The 20,418-nt window shown below is 36.6% G+C and overlaps 6 protein-coding genes across 6 annotated transcripts; 4 read left to right on the top strand and 2 right to left on the bottom strand.

Annotated features, from left to right (window-relative positions):
- Positions 1-39: 39 nt before the first annotated feature.
- LOC120267533 (zinc finger CCCH domain-containing protein 23-like) lies at positions 40-1,096 on the top strand. The gene is made up of 2 exons (XM_039275213.1): positions 40-827; positions 960-1,096. The coding sequence occupies exon 1, from the start codon at positions 110-112 to the stop codon at positions 773-775; it is 666 nt and encodes a 221-aa protein (XP_039131147.1). The 5' UTR covers positions 40-109; the 3' UTR covers positions 776-827; positions 960-1,096.
- Positions 1,097-1,314: 218 nt separating this feature from the next.
- LOC120266837 (peptidyl-prolyl cis-trans isomerase G) lies at positions 1,315-5,760 on the bottom strand. Its single transcript, XM_039274487.1, has 6 exons — positions 5,629-5,760; positions 5,035-5,561; positions 4,838-4,949; positions 3,979-4,794; positions 3,479-3,724; positions 1,315-1,637 (listed from the first exon to the last, which is right to left on the bottom strand). The coding sequence occupies exons 1-5, from the start codon at positions 5,680-5,682 to the stop codon at positions 3,659-3,661; spliced, it is 1,575 nt and encodes a 524-aa protein (XP_039130421.1). The 5' UTR covers positions 5,683-5,760; the 3' UTR covers positions 1,315-1,637; positions 3,479-3,658.
- A 198-nt stretch (positions 5,761-5,958) lies between these two features.
- LOC120266957 lies at positions 5,959-8,793 on the top strand. The gene is made up of 5 exons (XM_039274616.1): positions 5,959-6,717; positions 6,852-7,603; positions 8,055-8,242; positions 8,337-8,403; positions 8,498-8,793. The coding sequence occupies exons 1-5, from the start codon at positions 6,057-6,059 to the stop codon at positions 8,537-8,539; spliced, it is 1,710 nt and encodes a 569-aa protein (XP_039130550.1). The 5' UTR covers positions 5,959-6,056; the 3' UTR covers positions 8,540-8,793.
- A 1,584-nt stretch (positions 8,794-10,377) lies between these two features.
- LOC120266959 (squamosa promoter-binding-like protein 3) lies at positions 10,378-12,187 on the top strand. The gene is made up of 2 exons (XM_039274618.1): positions 10,378-10,783; positions 11,783-12,187. The coding sequence occupies exons 1-2, from the start codon at positions 10,440-10,442 to the stop codon at positions 11,979-11,981; spliced, it is 543 nt and encodes a 180-aa protein (XP_039130552.1). The 5' UTR covers positions 10,378-10,439; the 3' UTR covers positions 11,982-12,187.
- A 2,375-nt stretch (positions 12,188-14,562) lies between these two features.
- Positions 14,563-16,202, bottom strand: LOC120266958 (anthocyanidin 3-O-glucosyltransferase 2-like). Its single transcript, XM_039274617.1, has one exon. The coding sequence runs from the start codon at positions 15,995-15,997 to the stop codon at positions 14,624-14,626; it is 1,374 nt and encodes a 457-aa protein (XP_039130551.1). The 5' UTR covers positions 15,998-16,202; the 3' UTR covers positions 14,563-14,623.
- Positions 16,203-19,300: 3,098 nt separating this feature from the next.
- On the top strand, positions 19,301-20,278 carry LOC120267770 (dormancy-associated protein 1-like). The gene is made up of 3 exons (XM_039275449.1): positions 19,301-19,461; positions 19,671-19,902; positions 20,022-20,278. The coding sequence occupies exons 1-3, from the start codon at positions 19,356-19,358 to the stop codon at positions 20,056-20,058; spliced, it is 375 nt and encodes a 124-aa protein (XP_039131383.1). The 5' UTR covers positions 19,301-19,355; the 3' UTR covers positions 20,059-20,278.
- Positions 20,279-20,418: the final 140 nt, after the last annotated feature.

A 20,418-nucleotide genomic window follows, 5' to 3' on the forward strand; every position in this document is an offset into this window, starting at 1 on the left:
TCACCTTCACCTCCAGTTGTCAAAGGGTCCCACACCCTTAACGGGTCTCCTCCTCCTCCTCTATATAAACTCCACTTCCCTCCCTCAAACCCGACTCCGATAACCCGTTATGGCCCCTGCTCGTCGTCTCCCTCCTCGCAAGCTCCTCCTCGACGATGACTCCCTCGACTCCGCCCACGACCGCGCTCTCGACCCTTACTCCTCCGACGACTTCCGCATCTACGACTTCAAGGTCCGCCGCTGCGTCCGCGGCCGCAGCCATGACTGGACCGATTGCCCCTTCGTCCATCCCGGAGAAAAAGCTCGCCGCCGTGACCCCCGTCGTTTCCCCTACTCCGGTACCCCCTGCCCCGACTTCCGTCGCGACGGCTCTTGCCCTCGCGGTGACGCCTGCAACCTCGCCCACGGCGTCTTCGAGTCCTGGCTCCATCCGGCGCGCTACCGCACCATGCCGTGCAAGGATGGGATCCAGTGCCGTCGCAAGGTCTGTTTTTTCGCGCACACTCCTTCTCAGCTCCGCGTCCTCTGGCCTTCGTCTCCGACTTCAACGTTGCTCGGGGTTTCCCGGTTCTCGCCGCCAAGGTCTCCGTCAGTGTCGCCTCCGGTATCGCCGTCGATTGGTTGGTACGCGAGTGAAGAGAGGGATGCACTGAAGGTGTTCGACGATTTGTTTAGTGCTTTGGAGAGGATGGCGCTGGCCGAGCGCTGCAGCGCGGCGGAGAAGGACGGGTGTTGTGGGCCTGATCTCGAATGGGTCGACGAGTTGCTTATGTAAGTGCACGACTTTTGATGCCATTTCTGATCGTTCGATTGCTTGTGGTGATGATCTTGTATATAAGGACAATTTATCTTATGTTATATTTTTCCAATTATTAATGAGAAAATTCACGGACGTACGTACTGGTAATGAGATTTTTAATTAATTAATTAATTAATTGGCTATTTGATCCGGTACTTATTAGCGAACAGAGGGGGATCTGGTAAACGCCTTTGAGGGATGTGATGCACACCGCTTTGCCTGGGGAATGGGTATGGCCGGTTACCTGTTTAATCTTACCTCCTCCTTTGGAAAAATCTCGGACGGTTGAGATTTTTATTTTTTATTTATTTTTAAGTAAAAGTAGTGTACAAAAGTCAATAAGAAGTTGCAGTAAAATATAAAATTTGAGTTATTAATTCGGGGAAGCAACGTACTGCACAATTAAGAAATTACTTTCATCTCTGGTCTCTGCGAAAGGGGGAAAAGTTGATCATATCTACTGCCACTGCAAGATAAAAGAAAAGGAAGAAAAAAAAGGGCAGAATAACAAAATAAAACACAGAACTAAAAGATTGTAGCCATTGAAACACTCTTACAACAACAGAGAGAAATATCTCAACACCAAGATCTGTTAATGCAATGAGCTGAAAATACACTACAAATTCTTTCCATAGAGAATGAAAAGAAACGTGAGGTGATAGTTCATACATAGTTATCAGTTATCACAAACGAAGTACCAAATTAACTTCTATTATGTATATATATATCCTTGCGGAATGAATTCATTATTAAGGTGTAACATAGGTGCATGCTTATAGATGACGGTCGGTAGAGTATTGGCGTCAGTGATGGCATCTATTATATGGCTGATTCAAATCTGTAAAAGAAGAAGAAACTTTACATTTTTTGCAATATTTATTTGTCTACATAAAAACATCAGCCATGAGATATGGTTAAATTATATATATATATATATATATATATATATATATATATAAGGGATCAACATTACTAAGAGAAATCATGCAGGAGAAAGGACGCAACTTAATTGAGTTCTTTTCAGTCTTTAGACTAGCTTAGATGTTGCATACAGAGGTAAATGCAGACCTTTAAGATCTTGGGTTGTCTAGACTTTCAATCAAAGAATGACCTAGAAATATTTTAGAAGCTACAAATATGTCAATACATGTAAGTGCCCAAGTTCGTTTCAGTTTGATAGAAACCTTAATGTTATCCACAATTTAGGTCCACAATGCAGCACAATGCAACATTTCAATTGGGTCTAAAAACTGTTAGTAACTTCATATGAGCCATGAACCCATCACAATCCTAAACATGTCAAAGAGTACCAAAAATTTGATTGATACTTCCAAGACAAAGAAGCAACTAATATTCCAAAAACTAAAATCCCTTATCACGCATGATGCCGCTTAACTAGCCATACGATATTCGATTTTGACAAACTATACTGTGCCCATGCTCATGCAACACTTCACAAATTGTTATCGGAGTTCTGCTTGATGTAGAAGCACTGTAGCCAAAATTTTTTTAAGGAGCTTTTACTATGAAAGATGTGAATAACTTCAACTATGGAAGGCTAACAACTCTTTCTAGCAAATTTGATCTACTATGCATTAAACACAAACTGATTTCCTTCACAACACAACACAAAAAATAATGTATACATTTGGCTTCAGAATTTACCAACACAAAAATAACTTGAAACTATTTCCACGAATATAATCACAGAATCACAGACTAATCAATGTGCGACAACACATCATGGAACTGTCAAACTGATCTGCCAAGGAAAATGTATCAAGATACTTGAAAATTTTAGACCTGAAGAGAGTAACTTCATTACATGAGGATTTGCACTCAGATTATTGTGGACTCATCTAGAAGACAGGCACGTAAACAGAATCAACAAAAGATAATTCGAAGCAGCAAAAATAGGATGCAACGGGCAGTCATGAAGCACACCATTAAGGCAATACATTGCACAACTACATGAATATAAGACACAGAAGTTTGTAAGGACAAAAAAACTAGAGGATTATGACATTATGGGTTCTGACCAACATGCAACTTGAAGTCTATTTATACGAAGCGAAATTAATAAATACTAATAAGAATTTGAATAAAGTTGGATAGAATGAGATAGGTTCAACTAGGTTGTGTTCTACATGCTCAAATAGCTAGAACAAAGTTTAAGCACATTGTTGGGCTTGATGCAATAATTATTTAAGTTAAAAGCTTATAAAATCCTCCTAGAAGGAAAAAAAAAAACAAAAATCAAAGAAGGCAATGTTTTGGATGATTATGATGAAGAAGATAGAAGCAAGGACAAAATGGTGGAAAAGGAATATGATATTTAGAGAAATGTCCATGTAGCAAAAATTCCTAAACCTCTACCCTGCTACAAACAATTCTGTAACACACTTTGTACATAGGTGAAATATGACTTAAAAAAAACCATGATAAGGCCTACAAACCATACAAAAGAAACAAAACAAGGATTTACACCTTCATTGAAAAGAATTATAAAATCTAGACCAGTAAAAGCATATCAACTCTCAATTGCAATTTCCATAACCATGTCATGAGGCAAAAGCAAAACCGTACTCTTGGTACTTATTAATTAAACCACAATAATGCCATGTAAAATTTGGAAAGTAACAGAAATGAAAAATGTTAGGAAAGCAAATGATGCCATACCCATGGTTATGATTCCAGTAATCGCATCAAAGAAAGTACAAATGATAAGAGCCTCCCATTACGTGCTAAACAGAAACAAACTTTGTCAGAGGAGAACGTGATTCAGCTCCAACCAGTTGTTTGCACTTAAGGTGAACTAGGGATACATACAGAACAAGAAAAATTCCTTACTTGAAACAGTCACCGTTGTAGTTGTCTCCTTGCTAATGCCGGGGCTCTCTTTGGTATGTAAACCTTGTAACTCACCTGCCAAGACAATAGAAGCTACCAAATTAGGTAATCTAGAAAAATGGGACAGACATGAGGTTAATAAATAAGCTGTATTGCAAGAATCATTCCATAGTGCCATAATTGTCATTATAAAAAATAATCTAGTTAAAACCAAAACTTGAGACATACGTTAACTTTCATAGGGAAATTGTAAGCCAACAAAAAAGTCTAAAGAACATGCTTGATTCATGCAATCAAGCTAAAACACATGCAAAATTCAAAAACCTCACCTGTACCATTTCTCCATCATGCATTCTAGAAAAGGTCTTCTGTTCAAATTGAGTAGCTTCCGCCACATTTTCACTTGGATTGTGTTTTCCAGTTTCCTTTTTAGGTGCAGATGAAGCCCCAGAAGCAGACACATCAGCTTTATTTCCTTCAGTCTCCTGCACAAGGCTACTTTTAGGTTCCTCACTGGTCCTCTTAGCTTGGTCATCCATGGCCAATGTCACAAGCTCATTTACACTTTTGAGTTGATTTGGTGAGTTCAGGGCTTCACCATTGCTGGGGATTAACTTGTTATCCACTGCTTTAGATTTAATACTCACATTATCATTATGTGAGTTCAGGGCTTCACCATTGCCGGGGATTAACTTGTTATCTACTGCTTTAGATTTTATACGCACATTATCATTATTTTCCTCCGTGGACATAAGAGCATCTGATAATTGAGCCGGGCGACTCACAACAGACTTGATCCTTGCTTCGGCAGGCCGGCTCACAGCTGATTTAATCCTCACTTCGGAGGCCTGACTTTCAGCTTCTTCATGTCTTTGAAGATCCATGGATTTAGCAGGCCTCCTTTCCACTGCAGCTTGAGATGGCAGTTTTGTTTCCACAGTCTTACCAGCATCTTCCACACATTCAGAAAGACCAGATTCAGCCTTCTTATCACCAAATTTACAGCTGCCAAGTAAACCAACTCGATACTTGTTGAAGTTCTCCAATGCTTTCAGTCTTAACACCAACTCCACATCATCAACTTTAGAACTATTTGAGTTCTCAACAGGGCCCAGAAGGCTTCTTCGCTCCATCATCCCCATGCTTCACAGATTCTTCATTAATTTTGGATGAAGTAAATTCCTCAACCCCATCACTGTAAGCATCCTTCTTCACATGCTCAACTTCTTCATCAGTCCTCTTCATTTCAGGGCAATGTTCAAAAGTATCCTTCTTTCTCCCAACATCACGACTGTCATTGCTTCGTGAAGAAGGAAAATCACCATAAGCCTTGATTATCTTTGCCTTATCCTCATCCCTGCTCCTCTCCTTATGTTCTCTATCTCTAGAAGCCAACTTCGAGCGCCGTGAATTCTCTTTTTTCTTTTTTTATCTCTTTAATTGGACTTCTACTGCTACTGCTCCGATTACTATCACCACCACTGCAAGTAGAACAGCTAGGCGACCTATACCTATTTTTCCTCGAGCTCTTTCCAGCCTTCTCCCTCTCTCTTCCCCTACCCCTCTCCTTCCTATCAGCACGGACCGGACTTCTTGACCTCGAGACGCTCCGGCTCCGGCTCCTGCTCCGGCAAGTGGAGCAACTCCAGCTAGAACCATTCTCACTAGAGCTGATACTCAAATTTCTATGGTGCCGCGCCTTCCTGGACTTCTTCTTCTTCTTCTCAGGTTTCCTCGACTCCCTCCTCTTTCTTCTAGGGCTCGGAGATCGCAACCCTCTCTTGCTCTCCCGCCGTGAGTTCTTCCTTCGAGATCGACGACACTCATCCTCCGACGAGGAATAGGACGAAACCTCCAACGATGAATCACGTCGACGCTTCATTGACTTGGTTTTCCTCTTCCGGCTCCGATCCTGATCCCAAACATCAACAAAAGAAGAGAGAAAAAAATCTCAATCTCCAATGGCTTGAAAGAAAAACCTCGGAGGAGGTCTTCTTGGAGGGTTTGGTATCAGAGACAGCGGTGCTCCTCATCGGAATCCAGCTCCGGCAAGACCTGCGATCAAGGGAAAGAGAACGAGAGATGGAGAAAAAGAAGATGAAGTTCGAGAGAAGGAAGAGGATTACCGCGAGGGTTTGCCGACGAGATTGGGAGAGAGTGCGATAACAATAGCCTTCAGCCCTCGGATGAGTTCCCACTTTATGGCCTATATTTTATTAATGGGCTGGGCTCAAATAGACCATACAGCCCAATTCCCGAAAGAGCCCAATCATTTTCCAATATATATATTTATTTAAAAATAAAAATCAATTCCTTCTCAAAGAAGCCAATGAGTTCCTTTGTTTAGGAACCGCGCTTCTACTTCTTCTTCTTCTTCTTCTCCATCGAGCTCTCGAGCTCTTCTCCAATGGACGATGACTTCAAGGCTGCTGCAATCCTTGAGTTCATTCTTCGGCAACCCATCGAAGACTGGCTCGCCAACGAGCTCTTCCTCGCCATCCCTGTTTCGTCCCCTCTCTCTCCGTGCCTCACCAAGACCATCCTCATCCGCCGCCTCGCCTCTGAGCTTTCGTTTCGTTCCGTGTCTGAGCGATCTCTCCACTCCCTTGAGCTCCTCAATGATCTGCACCACAGCAATGACCACTCTGATTCGCTTCGTGCGGCGTATTGCGCTGTCGCCGTCGAGTGCACTGCTTGCTTCTTGCGTTCTCGTCCCGCGGATGATTATGGGGAGTTCTTTGATGCGGTGAATAGGATATGGAATTGTAGGGTGACGGATCTCGAGAGCGCGGAGGAGGCTGCTGGGTTGGTTTCCGATGGGTTGAAGAGGGCCAGGAAGGAGATGGAAGAGGCGGTTGTGGATTCTAGGGTTAGGGATGCGTTGAAAAGGAGGGATACCAAGAAGGAGGCTTTGGAAGCCGTTAGGGTTTATTTGAAGGAAGAGAGTGCGAAGATGGGACCTGCTTTTCTCGAGCTTGTTGCTGAAGCTATTCGTGGCAGTAGGAGCAGCGGGGTTGATCCTCCTTCGGTGGAATTGAAGGAGAAGGGCGGTGGATCTCTGGCCAAAGGTTAGTGTTTAAGCTTCCGCATTTTGAAAATCTCTCAAAGTTGTCATCTTTTTGTACATTAGCGTTATTGGTCATTGGATTATTGCCTTTTCAAACTTGTTTGGATGAGTGTTTTGTTTCGCAATTCGTTAAAGGTGGTATCTCTGGCATAAAACTCAATCCTTTGACATTACCGGAGGTGATGAAAGTAAAGGAAGGGCTTAGAGCGAGTTGTATGGGTTTGCAAACGGTGGTCAGAGACCCTCTTCCCGATGCAGTGGCATTGGCAGCCGAAGTATCCACGGCAGTGCCAGTTGAAATGGGGAATTCTAAGCGAAACGCTGATCATGTGTTATCTTCTGTGGAGGAGGGTGATGAAGATGAGGATGATGATGGTGAAGCTCTCACAAGGCGTAAGAAAGATACTGAAATTGCTTCACGGCCTAATGTTGTTGCCCGCTATGCAACTCGTGCGCAAATCGCTGAAGGGAAACAGAAGATTGGAAATAATAGGAGAACAACATCTACTGAGGATGCTGGAGCTAATTCAAGTGGGTCGGATAGCAGGGATAGTATTGAAATAAACAAGAATGATGATGTGGTCAGAGACCCTCTGCCTGATGCTGTGGAAATGGTGGTTTCCGAAGAGGAGGAGGTGATGATGATGATGATAGACACAGGGCATGTTAATGATAATGAAATGGTTTCAAGGCCTAATGTTGAAAACCCAAATGCAACTCATGTACAGGTTTCAAAAGGCAAAGGAAAAATTGGAGATTTGGGTGGAACCACATCTAAGGATGATGCTATAGCTAATTCAAGTGGGTCAGGAAGTAAAGATAATAATGAGGCAACTAAGAAAAAGCGCAGTATAATGGATTGGAATCCTACAGCGAGGGCATATGAGGTGATTGTTTTATTACTCACTATCTTGTGAGGTTGAATTATAAATTGTTCTGCTGTCTAACCAAAGAACCACATATTGGATGTCATCTCACTTGAATCAATGAAAACACTAGAAAGTTTTGGGCAAGATATGATGAGTTTATACTGTAAAACATGGATTTAGTGGATCCTTTCAACCTGAACAATCGACACTTTGTCAATAACTTGAATTTTATTCTCTTAGTTTCATCTTTCTGTGTTGGTAGTGGTTATCCAATAACTCATATTTAGAGTTGACATGCAGAAGAGGTCATATATAACTATGTCATGAATTGTTTCCAGGATTGAAGCACTGGACTTGGTTGTGTTATAATGTCTATTTAGATATGCTATCACTATTATGCTAGGATATCATTCCCTTTTGTCAGCTTTTGTTTTGGTTACACTGGATTAAGATCTCTCTTCATGTGCAGTGGGAGGAAGACTCAGATTCTTCGTCTAGTGAGTCGCAAAGCCTTACAAGAAAGCCACACCTGCCAAGCTCCAAGAAAGGAGTAGTTTCTCCCTTGAAGGTTCAAGGGAACAGAAATTTGGTTGGACGGAGAAAGAAATTGAGATGGACAACTGTCGAAGAAGATACATTGAGAAAAGCTGTGGAAAAGTAAGTACTTGGCTGCTTACTAGTTAAAAAAAGATATGTCATTTATATTGAACTGTCATTAGAACTTGATGAGCATATATATTCAAATGTGAAGGTATGGTAAAGGGAATTGGAAACTCATTAAAAGCTGCCATCCTGACATATTTGAAGATAGAACAGAGGTATGATATCCACTATCCATCCTCTGCTTTCATTTTAATTTTTCATATGTCTGCTTTTGGAGTTAACTTGATGACTAAAAGTTCCATTTTACAGGTTGATTTGAAGGATAAATGGAGAAACATGACCAAGCCTTAACTTTTTCACCATTTTCCCACAAGTCAAATACCTAATGATATGTACAATCCTCAACTGATTTTATAGCTGATATTACATAGACTACATTACCTCTTTCCTTTTTGCATCTTCAATAATTAGCTGTCTTCCTAATCATAGTGTACATTGCACTTGTTCCTTAGCTCTTAACTTTTGAGAGGCCATGTTTTGGCTGAGACACTCTCTCATTTCAGTGAAAATCTCAAAAAATCAAGTATACACATTTATAGTTCTAATTGTTGTGCTACTTGCAAAACTGGGCAATCAACATGCTATACTGTTGTCAATTCAGTCACTGTTCAGATTTTGCTATCGCTTGTCATGTCTGTCGTTGTGGGATGCAGCGTGCTTAAGCTTCCTGGTTAATTGGATCACCTCTTTTTCACCAGGGTAAGTTAATTCCGGTAATTGATTGATTGATTGATATATGCACCATGCTTGAAACTTTGGATGGGATAACCACTGTTTTTAACTGTCTTATGTAACTATGTTTTAGGAAAAAAATAATAATAATTTGTTTATATTTAATAAAAATATCATAAAAATGTTTCCTCAAACCAATATTTTCGGAAAAATGTACTATTAATTTTTTTAATTTTTTTCCTTTTTACACTAGATTATAGTTATTTTTTTAATGAAAAGGTTGTTATAAAAGCTGAAAGGCAGATCTACAAATCTAGAAAATGGCTAAACTCGATCCAGTCAGTCAATTTTGGTTGTAATAAAGTTTATCATGGATTTTATTGGTGTTTTCATCCTATAATATAATCATTATTATTCTTTAAACTATTTCATTAATTATACATTATAAGTATATACCAATTACATGGATATTAAATTACTACTGCGCAGTTAAATTTTTACATATTAATAAATATAAATAAATCAATTTATTTAGATGGGAGAATTGGGGGCAATGCATGAACACTGTCAAACATTCAAGTAAAAATTGATTTTGTGTTTTTTTTTAAAAAAATAAAAAAATATAACAGGAATTGAAAGTACCTGATAAATTAGTTGGGGCCAGTAGAGCACTACTAGTCTACGAGTGGGAGGTGGGGGTTACATTTAGGTGTCACAGTGGCTAGTCCACGTCAGCACAATGTTACAAAGTCCCACCTGTCACTGTCCTACCCCTAATTCCTAACCTCCTCCCGTGCCCCACCACATTGCTACCATCCTAAACACTCCACACTGTTTACGGTTGCGTGTTCCGCTTACCGGGTCCAGTCCTTATCGGATCCGTATATATATTTAGTAAAATTTAATTTTAATTGGTAAGAGTCAATAATTGTTACAGCAAATTTTTTTAATAAAATAAATAAATTATAAATGTATTAAAATTATAGAGAAAAAAAATAAGAGAGCGATATAAAAAAAAATAAACAAATAAATAAAATAAAACAGGATAAAAGGCCAAGTCACCAGAAGTGAAATGAAAATGAAATCATAAAAAATCATTAATTAGGCCAGAAGATTAAATAGGGTCGATCGATTCAAAATGGATCAACAGACAGTTAAAGTGTGGTAATTTATTTATTTTAAATAAAAAATTTAAAACTCAATTAAAAAAAATTGGACGTTCATATTTATTTAATTATTTATTTTTGCATGCTTCACAGCATATACAGAGGTAAGGTTAAAAAACAAGTTTGGACTTGGAATAGAGAAAGTAAAAATAAAAATAAAAACATAGAAAAAAAAATCTATCTTTTTAACCAATCGATTTACGACGACGAAGAAGACTAGTGAGAGAGAGAGAGAGAGAGAGAGAGAGAGAGAGGGAGGAGAAGATGGAGATGTGGTCCACGGGCTCGTCCCCACTCCCTTCTTCTTTTCCCCTCCTCCCCCACTTCCACCTCCCCCTCCTTCTCCTCCATCCATGGCTCCAAGCCCCAAGCGCACCGCCAAGGAGAAATCCAGGAAAGGCTTGGCCTCTGCAATGGACGATGATGCCGATGAGGAGGAGGAGGAGGAGGAATTGACCACGGCTGCTGCTGGAGTTGGGCGACAGGACGATAAGAAGCGCAAGGGATTCGTTGGCCCTGTCCGGAGAGTTGCTGGCGCTGCCGCCGGCCACCCTTGTTGCCAGGCGGAGCACTGCAAAGCTGATCTCACTCAGGCGAAGAGGTATCACCGTCGGCACAAGGTCTGCGAGGCGCATTTCAAGGCTCCCGTTGTCGTCGTCGCTGGACTTAGCCAAAGGTTCTGCCAGCAATGCAGCAGGTCCACCCCCTTTCGTTTCCCTGCTTTTTTTCTTTCTTTCTTTTCTCCATTGATCTAATTTTTTTAATTTGTTCTTTTCTTTCTTGGTTTTTGTGCTTCAATGATTAGAATTGGAAATCAAGTTAGTGTCTTTAATTGGTTTTGTTGCTGTTAGACATGGAAAGTTGCGTTCTTTGTGAATTTGGTAGTAGATTTTTGCGGCTGAACTTAATTAGAGACAGCCTTTACATGATGTTTCAGTGGAGTTTATGACCTTTTGTGTATGTTTTCAGCTAATGGAGATGAATAGCTTCTTAAATTGAGATTAGAGTGAACATAATTTATTCATGGTTTGTAGCTGCAGAAAACGTTTTGATATCCAGTTGGATTGTTAGTGAATTGCTGCACAATCTCTGTTGTTTTTCTGAGTTTCCAATGAGTGGAGACAAGCATCATCCTAAAATTAAGGTTGAATGAAGGGTTAATTCTTTGTTTGCAGCTATAAAAAGCATGTGGATGTCCCATATAATTAATTGTTCAGTCTCTTCTTACATTCATTTTTTCTTTCTTTGTTGTCAACAAGGTAGATTGCTAGTGTACACTCAAGTCACCGATTTTATGTCTTAGTAGCCATGAGAAAGACAGTCTTTTGTGACTTGTGATTCCTTTTTGAGGTTCTTTGCATTCATTGTCCTTTCTGTCCTGCTTCTCGGCCTATCTGTTCTTTTTTTCATTTTCCTTAAAGAACTGAATTTGTTCCATGTTTACTTTAGAGAATGATATGACTCTGTATCTCCACGTGTGTAGTTTGGTCGTCATAATTCTTGTGTTCGAACGATTTGAAATGCTTAGTTGATATCTTACATGGATTCTAACATTTTTCTCAGAACTTATGCTTGTTTAAAGTGAACAAGATTTTACTAGGAGCTAAAGAAAGTGATTACTTGCTTTACCTTCTCACCAGTGTCTAGTTTCTTTACAATCTTTGTGTGTGTCCTCATCATCAAATGTTCTTTATAGGTTCCATGAGCTTGCAGAGTTTGATGAAACAAAACGGAGCTGCCGCAGACGTTTGGCCGGCCATAATGAGCGGCGCAGAAAGAGTTCTTCTGAATCTCAAGGTGAAGGCTCAAGCCACTGTAGGCAGTCTGATCAAGGCGGGAGGATTCCGATAACTATCCCTGGAAATCCCACCTACAAGCATTTCCAGATCAGATAAGCTACATAGCATGCTCTCTCTCTTCTGTCATCCTGTGGCTTCCGTACTTAATCGCTAAATGTTCTCTACAAACATATGTATAAAAACATATTTGGGTTGCCCTGCGACACTAGTTAATAGCATGCCTGCTGCAAATGATACTTTGCTTGACTATCTATCTTTTTATCTTAATTGAAGAAGTTGTTGTTCTTTGTTTGTGTGGAAAATATAGCATTTTGGTATTTGTTTGGTTTTACTATTGAAATCTTTGGAATATCCCCATAATTCTATATCACATTAAGTTACCAGAAAATGGTGGGAAAGTTTATGGACAAACATGTTACACGTATCATGACTTTATAGTTATAAGACACTTAGGATATTTAATTATTAGTAGTCGGCAGATGATTTTTAGGTGTAAAGCTTGAGAATGAAGTGAAGAATCATAAAGTGTGTTACATATAAAGTCTTCTACTGATTGCCGTGGAAGAGATATGAATGAACAGAGCTCAGAGATAAGATGCTCATGCACTTTCAGTTGTGATTTTTCATCTCATGCTTTCCGACTCATCCTTAATGGAATTTATTCTTGATGGAACAAATACTACCTTTGATTTCTGGCAGAAATGCATAATTTGGTTGATTCATTTGACATCACTATTTCTGCAGAATGATTCTTGTGTCTATGAATTACAAGAAATTAATACATGATTAGTCATATGATCAAAACCTCCTGACACGAATATTAGATTTTCAACTACATTCAATTTTACAGCAGATCTTTCTGAATGTCAGATGGAGACTTTGCAGCAGAAATCTTCAATTTAATTAGTCATATGATCAAACTTGTTCTTCATTTCTGAACATCACATAGAAACATTAATACTGCCAAGTGCCAAGACTGAAACTACAAAGAACATTGCCTGTGTGTGACGGTCCGGCAATTATGCCGGTGAACATGTTCACTATAATGCCTCTTGCCTTAAAGAATCTCCGGCCATGGTACAAGAACCAATTGTAACGCCTATTCTTGTTCACTAGAATAGTGGCTACTTCACCGCCACTAGTGAGACTGCTGGCATTAATTACGTTAAACTCAAATTTATATGAGTTGAGATTCAAACCCAACTCAAAAGACCGAACTAAAAAAAGATTATTATTGGACATGGCTGAATTTTTTTTTTAATAAAATGAATAAATCACCGATTTATTAAAAAAACAGTACAAACATACAAAAAAAAAAAATAACAAGCACTACTAAAGACCGGACAAGAGGTAGGAAACAGTCACTAAGAGTGAGGCCCACCTGAAGGCAACCACTGGGGTGAGGCCCATCTCAAAATAACCACGACTGAAATTTTTTATATACAGTGTTAGAAGTAAATTAAATAATAATGTAGTTATCAATATCGTGGTAGTTAATTTATTTTAATCCAAATTAGACTGAGCACAAGCTGCCTTACTAAGTCAGATTTATGTGTTGACTCCAACATCAAAAACTTTAATGTATTTATTTATATGATAGCAGTTGAGAATGAAACTAAAAAAACAAGTAGGCAATTACTAGTGTGCTTAAAAAACTCCTTATATTTTGGATTCTCTTACATCACCCAATCCCCAAAGCAATGCACTTGCCGATTAAAATAACAGTATATGTAAATAATGCAATACAATAATATGTTTGTCATTATTTGTTTTAGAAAAATATTCTTGTGAAGATGAGTGGACATGGCCTCGGAAATGCATTATGCATTTCCTTAATATTAATTCTCGTGATGCTCAAACAATCACTGAAAGTTTTTTTTTTTTAATTAATATCAAGGACACCAGACTTGACCAGATGATTTATTTTTAAGGGAGACTAGCTCTATCAGGAAAAGCACACTTAACCACCCAAAAAAACATTAAAAGACCAAAGCACTACTGGGTTAAGAGGCAGGTGGCGAAAAACATTTATTTATTTTTATTTTTGCATGTATTTCTTTGAAAAAACCCATAATTATTTGTATACCGCAAATCTATAATTATTATTTTTTCTTTTTTTCAATTTGTCTATTAGCACTATTCACAAATTTTTTAACCATAAAAATATATATGTGCAAATATAATTAATTTGTGGATGTAAAAATATTTTTTTTATATATAATTATATACACAAATATAAATTTTCAAAGCCATACATATAATTTTTATTTTTTCCCTTTTAAAATTTTTAAAATAAATAAAAGTTATTTTTCTTTGACCAATAATTAGATGTTTAAATATTCCAAACTCAGTTCTTCACTAATCACTTCTCAAAATATACATATATAGAAAACGTTCTCTACCGACATTAGTAGGCACGGACTAAAAAAATGAAAAAAATAAAAACAAGATAAAATAGTGACAAATAGCGAGAGAAAAGTTAGTTTGGTTTTATGGAAGATAAAGCAAGAGGGAGAGGGACTTGAGAGGTCATCCAACAACCCTCAAAGATGTGGCGATAGCATCCAACGGCCATTAGCAACATGGGTAGATTTAAAACTTACACAAGTACCTAATAAACTTGCCCTTATACAATATTAAATATGCTCAAATTCTTCCTCCAAAATGAGGAAACAAAAAAGCAAATATTCTTTTTTTATTAAAAAGAAAATAAACTCTCATAACCACATTAATTAATCTTACTCCAAGCCCTTAATTACATGCAATTGTTCTCCCCTCCGACTCTTGAGTCTTGCTTTGACCAAGAACATATCCTTAACCAAACCCTCAAAAGAAGCAAAAGAAGACCCTCCATCATTTACAGCGCTCCTACAAACACTCTTCATCTCCATAACCCTAACCCTAACGTTGCTCTCCTCCATCAAACACCTAACTCCATTCTCTATCTCCTCCTTCTTGATCACCACCCCACCAGCTCTCTCAACTCTCAACTCCACTCCCACCCCCCATTCCTTCACCATCAACCATGCATTCATATGTTGCTCTGCATACAATGGCCAAGTCATCATTGGCACTCCAAACCACAAGCTCTCCATAACTGAGTTCCATCCACAGTGAGTCACAAACCCACCCACTGCTCTATGACTCAGTACTTCCACTTGTGGTACACTCTCCTTCCAAACTACCCCATTTTTTCTATTCCTCTCTTCAAATCCCTCCGGCAACATCCCTTCCAAACCCTTCATCACCCACAAGAACCTCTTCCCACTCCTCTCAATCCCTCCTGCCATTTCCTTAACTTGCTCTTCTCCAAACCTCCCTCTACTTCCAAAGCACAAGAACACCACTGACTTCTCCGGCTGTTCATCAAGCCATTTCATGCATTCATGCCTATAATTTTCTCTTTTTTGCATACTAAGTATCGGACCGATACTATAAATATTTGTAATTCTTTTAGATAAGGATCTTAAGGTCGCATGTTCGAGTTCTATAAATGTGTTCACTATGATTCCTCTTGCTTCTAAGAATCTACGGCCGTGGTAGAGATACCAAGCATAAGACTGCATCTTCTTGCTAGCGATCGACTCCGGCAATGACCGTGGACTAATGAGTGGTAAGCCAGGGACTTGAATAAGGTCTTGCTCTAGTTCTTCAAAGTCTTGGTGTATCTCTTCATCAAGAATTGGAAGATGGAGCATGACAGCAAGCATGGCAGCGTTGGAGGTGCAGTAGATGTAAGTAGGAATGCCGAGCTCATCAGCAACATCGATTAGTGTTGTGGCGAAGAAGTCAATAACAAGAACATCACCGGAGAGAGCAGAGATAGCTTCTTTGACGTGAGGTTTGTAGAGTTGAACCAAGAGAGAGACATAGACGGAATAGGTTTCATTAGGGTTTGGTTGAGGTGGTTCAAGGTGAGGGAGCTCATGGAATGAGAGGTTATTAGGGTTTGAGGTTGATGAAGAAGGGAGAGGGAAGTCATGGAAGGGGATGTGGAGGATGGTTGCTGAGAAAATAGGGTTGTGATGGAGGAGCCTTGTGGCCATCTCCACCATTGATGCATGGTGACCAGCTGCAGGAATGGGGATGAATATTAGGGTTTGTTTTTCCATTGATCTCAACTACTCTCTCTTAATTGCCTGTTCTTTGCTTGGAACTTAATTGGAACCCTAATTTATATAAAACAGAGTGGTGCTTAACTGGCATTGATTTTTATTTATTGGTGGTGGTGATCTTGTGGAAGGTGAGACTGAGTTTTGACTAGTTGTATTAATATTTATTTTTCAAATATGTTTAGTTATGTATGTATGTATGTATGGCATGAGCTGTCGTATTAATTTAAAAAGCCAAAAATGGGTACAATTATTAAATTCAGAAACCAAAATAGAATTTTTTTTTTATTATTGAAAACTAGAAATAAATGGTGTTGTTTTATGTTTTATGTTTATGTTTATTTGACAAATTAGCGGTCATTTTACTTAAAAAATAAAAAGAGTAAACTAGTTAGAATACTTCTTTATTCTTTATATCACTTTTAGTTTCTTCTCTGTTCAACTTGTATTTTTTTTAAAGCATAATCTTCCTATTTAATTTGCTTTAACTCGTTTAAAATATGAAATAAATAGTCATCATATATATATATATATATATATATATATATTATTGTGGTTAATTACCTTCACTGTGTGATGTTGAGAACATGAAAGATCTCAGTTTTATATGGAAAGTAAAAAATTAAGAATGCTAATAGCGACTTTTTTTTTTTATAAAAAAAAGAGAAATGTGAGCTTTCCATCCTTAAATGAATGCATGTGGAATTCAATTATAGTACCCCTTCTTGTCACATGAATAATAAATGCCCCCTAAATGGAGAAATTTTATTTATTTATTTATTTATTTAAAAATAAGGACAAATCACCTTACAACATTTACATAGTTTTAGAGTTAATATCTTAATATATTTATATTTTTACTGAGTCTGTATGTGAGTTGAATTTCAAGTATATCTTCTCATGATAAAAACCATTCTTTGGAAATGACTCAATAAGAATATAAAAAAAAAGTGATTGTTGTGGAATTAAAAAATAAAAAATTTGATTTAATTAATATTAATTATTGAAATTAAAATCTTATTTTTATTAATAACCATTAGTTTATTGAGGTTATACCCAACCAATGTTAATGATTATTTTTAGAAATTTAATCATTTAAATAAATAATTCTACAATTCAAAAATTTTTAAAAAATGAGAGAGAGAGAGAGAGAGAGAGAGAGAGAGAGGGAGTAAAAGAGGGAGGGTTTCACAAAAGGAAGAGTTTTGAAAATATTTTCAAAAAAATTAAAAAAATATTTCTATTTTTTTTGGAAATATTATAATTATTGCTAAAATTTTGGAAATAAAAACAATGTGCCAAATATATTTTCTATGTTTTGTTTCTAAAATATGAAATTGAAAAAAAAAAATTGGTAACAATGCTTAATGATCCTTAATGACTGTATTACCTATGAATTATTTATCGCATATTTTTCTTCAGCTCAAATTATCTGTGATTTTATATTCTTTTTTATTTTAAATTAGTCATCATTTTAAAATTTTTTTATAAATTTAATTATGGTTTTTAAATTTAATAGATTTCATTTAATAAAGTTATGGTTTTTTTAAAATATTAATAAGAGTAGATAATTTTTATAAAAAATAAAATTATCCTATTATTGAGTAGATTTTTAAAAAAATAGGAATGTTAATAGAGCCCTTTTTTAAAATGAGAAATGTGCGCTTTCCATTCTTGCATGAATGCATGTGGAATTCAATTATAGTACCATTTCTTATCACATGAATAAGAAATGCCCCTAAATGGAGAAAAAAAATTTATTTATTTCAAAATACCGACAAATCATGTTATAGCATTTACATAGTTTAAAAATTAATATCTTAATATATTTATGTTTTCACTGTATGTAAATTAAATTTTAAATATATCTTCTCATTATGATAAAAACTATTTTGTGAAAATGACTCAATCCCAATATACAAAAAAAAATGATTATTGTGAAATTAAAAATTAAAAATTTTGATTTAATTAATATCAATGAAAAGTAAATATTTTAAAATTAAAATTTTATTTTTATTAATAACCGTTGGTTTATTGAGATTAGTATTTTTTTTTAAAAAAAAATCGAATTGTAAAATTATTTATTCAAATGATTAAATTTCTAAAAATAATTTTTAAAGCTGGTTGAGGATAACCTAACAACCAAACATGATTAGACTCATTAAACTTTTTGCTCTAAAAATAATGGAAAACCTTATTATATGTCCACATAATTAGATTAATTAATCGTAAAGTTAACTGAATCTAATTTATAGCAGATTATTATTATTATTATTATTATTATTCATAAATTGCTTTTGTTGACTTGCATTATGAATATAAAATCTATATATTATTATTATATATATTTTTTTTACTTCCCTATGAAGCAATTTTTTATTTCAATTCTATGCTTTTTTAAAATATTTAAAAGACGTAAACCCTAAAAATAAAAAAAAATTGTAAGTTAAAATTAATAAAATGATAATTTTGAAGTTTTCCAGATTTTTTTTTAAAAAAATAATTCATATGAATAATAAGATAATAAATCATACATCCCATCTCTCTTCTTTCAATTTAAAAGAGAAAAATGGATTATTAAGACTAATTAATTTAAATATTTTTAAAATATATTAAGGTAATAACTTTTCTGAGGTTTCTTAAAATCATATTCATATGTTATATATATGTACAATAAATAGTAAAAAAACAGTCCTATCATCCACGTTTTGGCTTGTAATTGGCGTAGAGATCAGGGCTCACATGGAATAGGACAGGTGTCGTGGCCCACGACGCGAAAGCCCATGACCCGGTCAGGCCCGGGAAATAGGATATTTATTTGACAGGGGCCCACAACTCCATCCTTATCCAATACGTCATCGTCCTCCTTCTGACTCGGTGGGGCCCTGACCAATTCATCGTGACACGTGTACCCGTTTCTGCTTACTTCCAGTAACTTTAAACAAACTTTTCTTTTTTTTAAAAAAAAATTATATATACAATATAAATTTTTTTTTAAAATTAACTGAAAACATACATTTATTATTTGAAACATTTTTATATCAAAATAAATAATTGAAAAAATTTCCCGAAAATATCATAAGAGACAGACAGAGTATTGATCAAAGAAATTAAAAAAATATATTTTTTTAAAAAAATAATAAATCAAATGCATTAAAAACAAAATATCATACTTAAATAATTTGATTTTATTATAAATTAAATAACAAGTTAAAATAATAAAAAAGGGCTAAAAGAAGTTCACCATACGGTGACGAGATCGCTCGCTTGCATGATATGATTAATGATTATATATAAAGGAGCAACCAAAAAAACATCAATCAAAAGACAAAGAGTACAAAAGGAGACAAACTAAAGCATGGTGCTACTTGACAAGCTTTGGGATGACGTGCTCGCCGGCCCCTCGCCGGACAAGGGCCTCGGCAAGCTCCGCAAGCTCTCCACCAAACCCACCCTCTCCAAAGGTTCTCCTCCTCCTAAGTCCTAATCCTCCTCTCTTATTATACAAATTACTTAACAAGCTATATATATATATATAAGCTTTCTCTTCTTCATCTATCCTTAAAAGAAAGAAACAAAGGAAAAGCTTAGCCAAAGCTTCTCCTCATGATATATATATAATAAGTATATGTGTGTATATATAAATGATGTTAATATGGTGTACATGATGTAGATGGAGGTGAACAGGGAGAAAGTAGTAGCAGTGGGAAGTTTCAGAGGTCCATGTCCATGCCTGGAACGCCGGCAACACCAACAACTCCGGTGACACCGACGACACCGTCCTCTGCTCGGAAGGTGAACGTTTGGCGCAGTGTCTTCAACCCAGGGAGCAACCTTGCAACCAAAACTCTGGGCTCTAACCTCTTTGACAAACCTCAGCCTAACTCTCCCACTGTTTATGACTGGTATAGATCTAGCTATTATTAGTTCCATGCACGTTGGTTGGTTAATTTCTTATGAGTAATTAATCTTGCATGGTTTAGCTTAACGTTTGCATGTGTTTTTGGTGTTTGTTTCATTGCAGGCTTTACAGTGGTGAGACTAGGAGCAACCATCGTTGAAGAATTTAAGTAGTATTGTTATGCATCGATGTAAATAGGTTTTTATGTTTCAAGAGATCGACTTTTCCTTCTTGTTGCTCACTTGCTCTTCTGTGAGTAATGTGAGTTTTGTTGCCATGTCATAATGATGTTGCTTAATTTGTAGTATTTTGTGTGAGTGCTTGTAGGTTGATTATGTGGCTAATAAAATAATATGATGTTCTTATGTTTTTTTAATAAATATATATATTATTATTCAGCAATTGAGTGATGTAGAGATAAGGTTGGGTGGGGGAATGCTGCTTTGGATGTCTTTTTCTCGGGACCACTTTTCCATCCATTGATTAATAAGTTGTCTTCTCACTTGTTTATCAAAATATA

This window comes from Dioscorea cayenensis, chromosome 8 (assembly GCF_009730915.1).
Source record: "Dioscorea cayenensis subsp. rotundata cultivar TDr96_F1 chromosome 8, TDr96_F1_v2_PseudoChromosome.rev07_lg8_w22 25.fasta, whole genome shotgun sequence".
Lineage (NCBI taxonomy): Eukaryota > Viridiplantae > Streptophyta > Magnoliopsida > Dioscoreales > Dioscoreaceae > Dioscorea > Dioscorea cayenensis.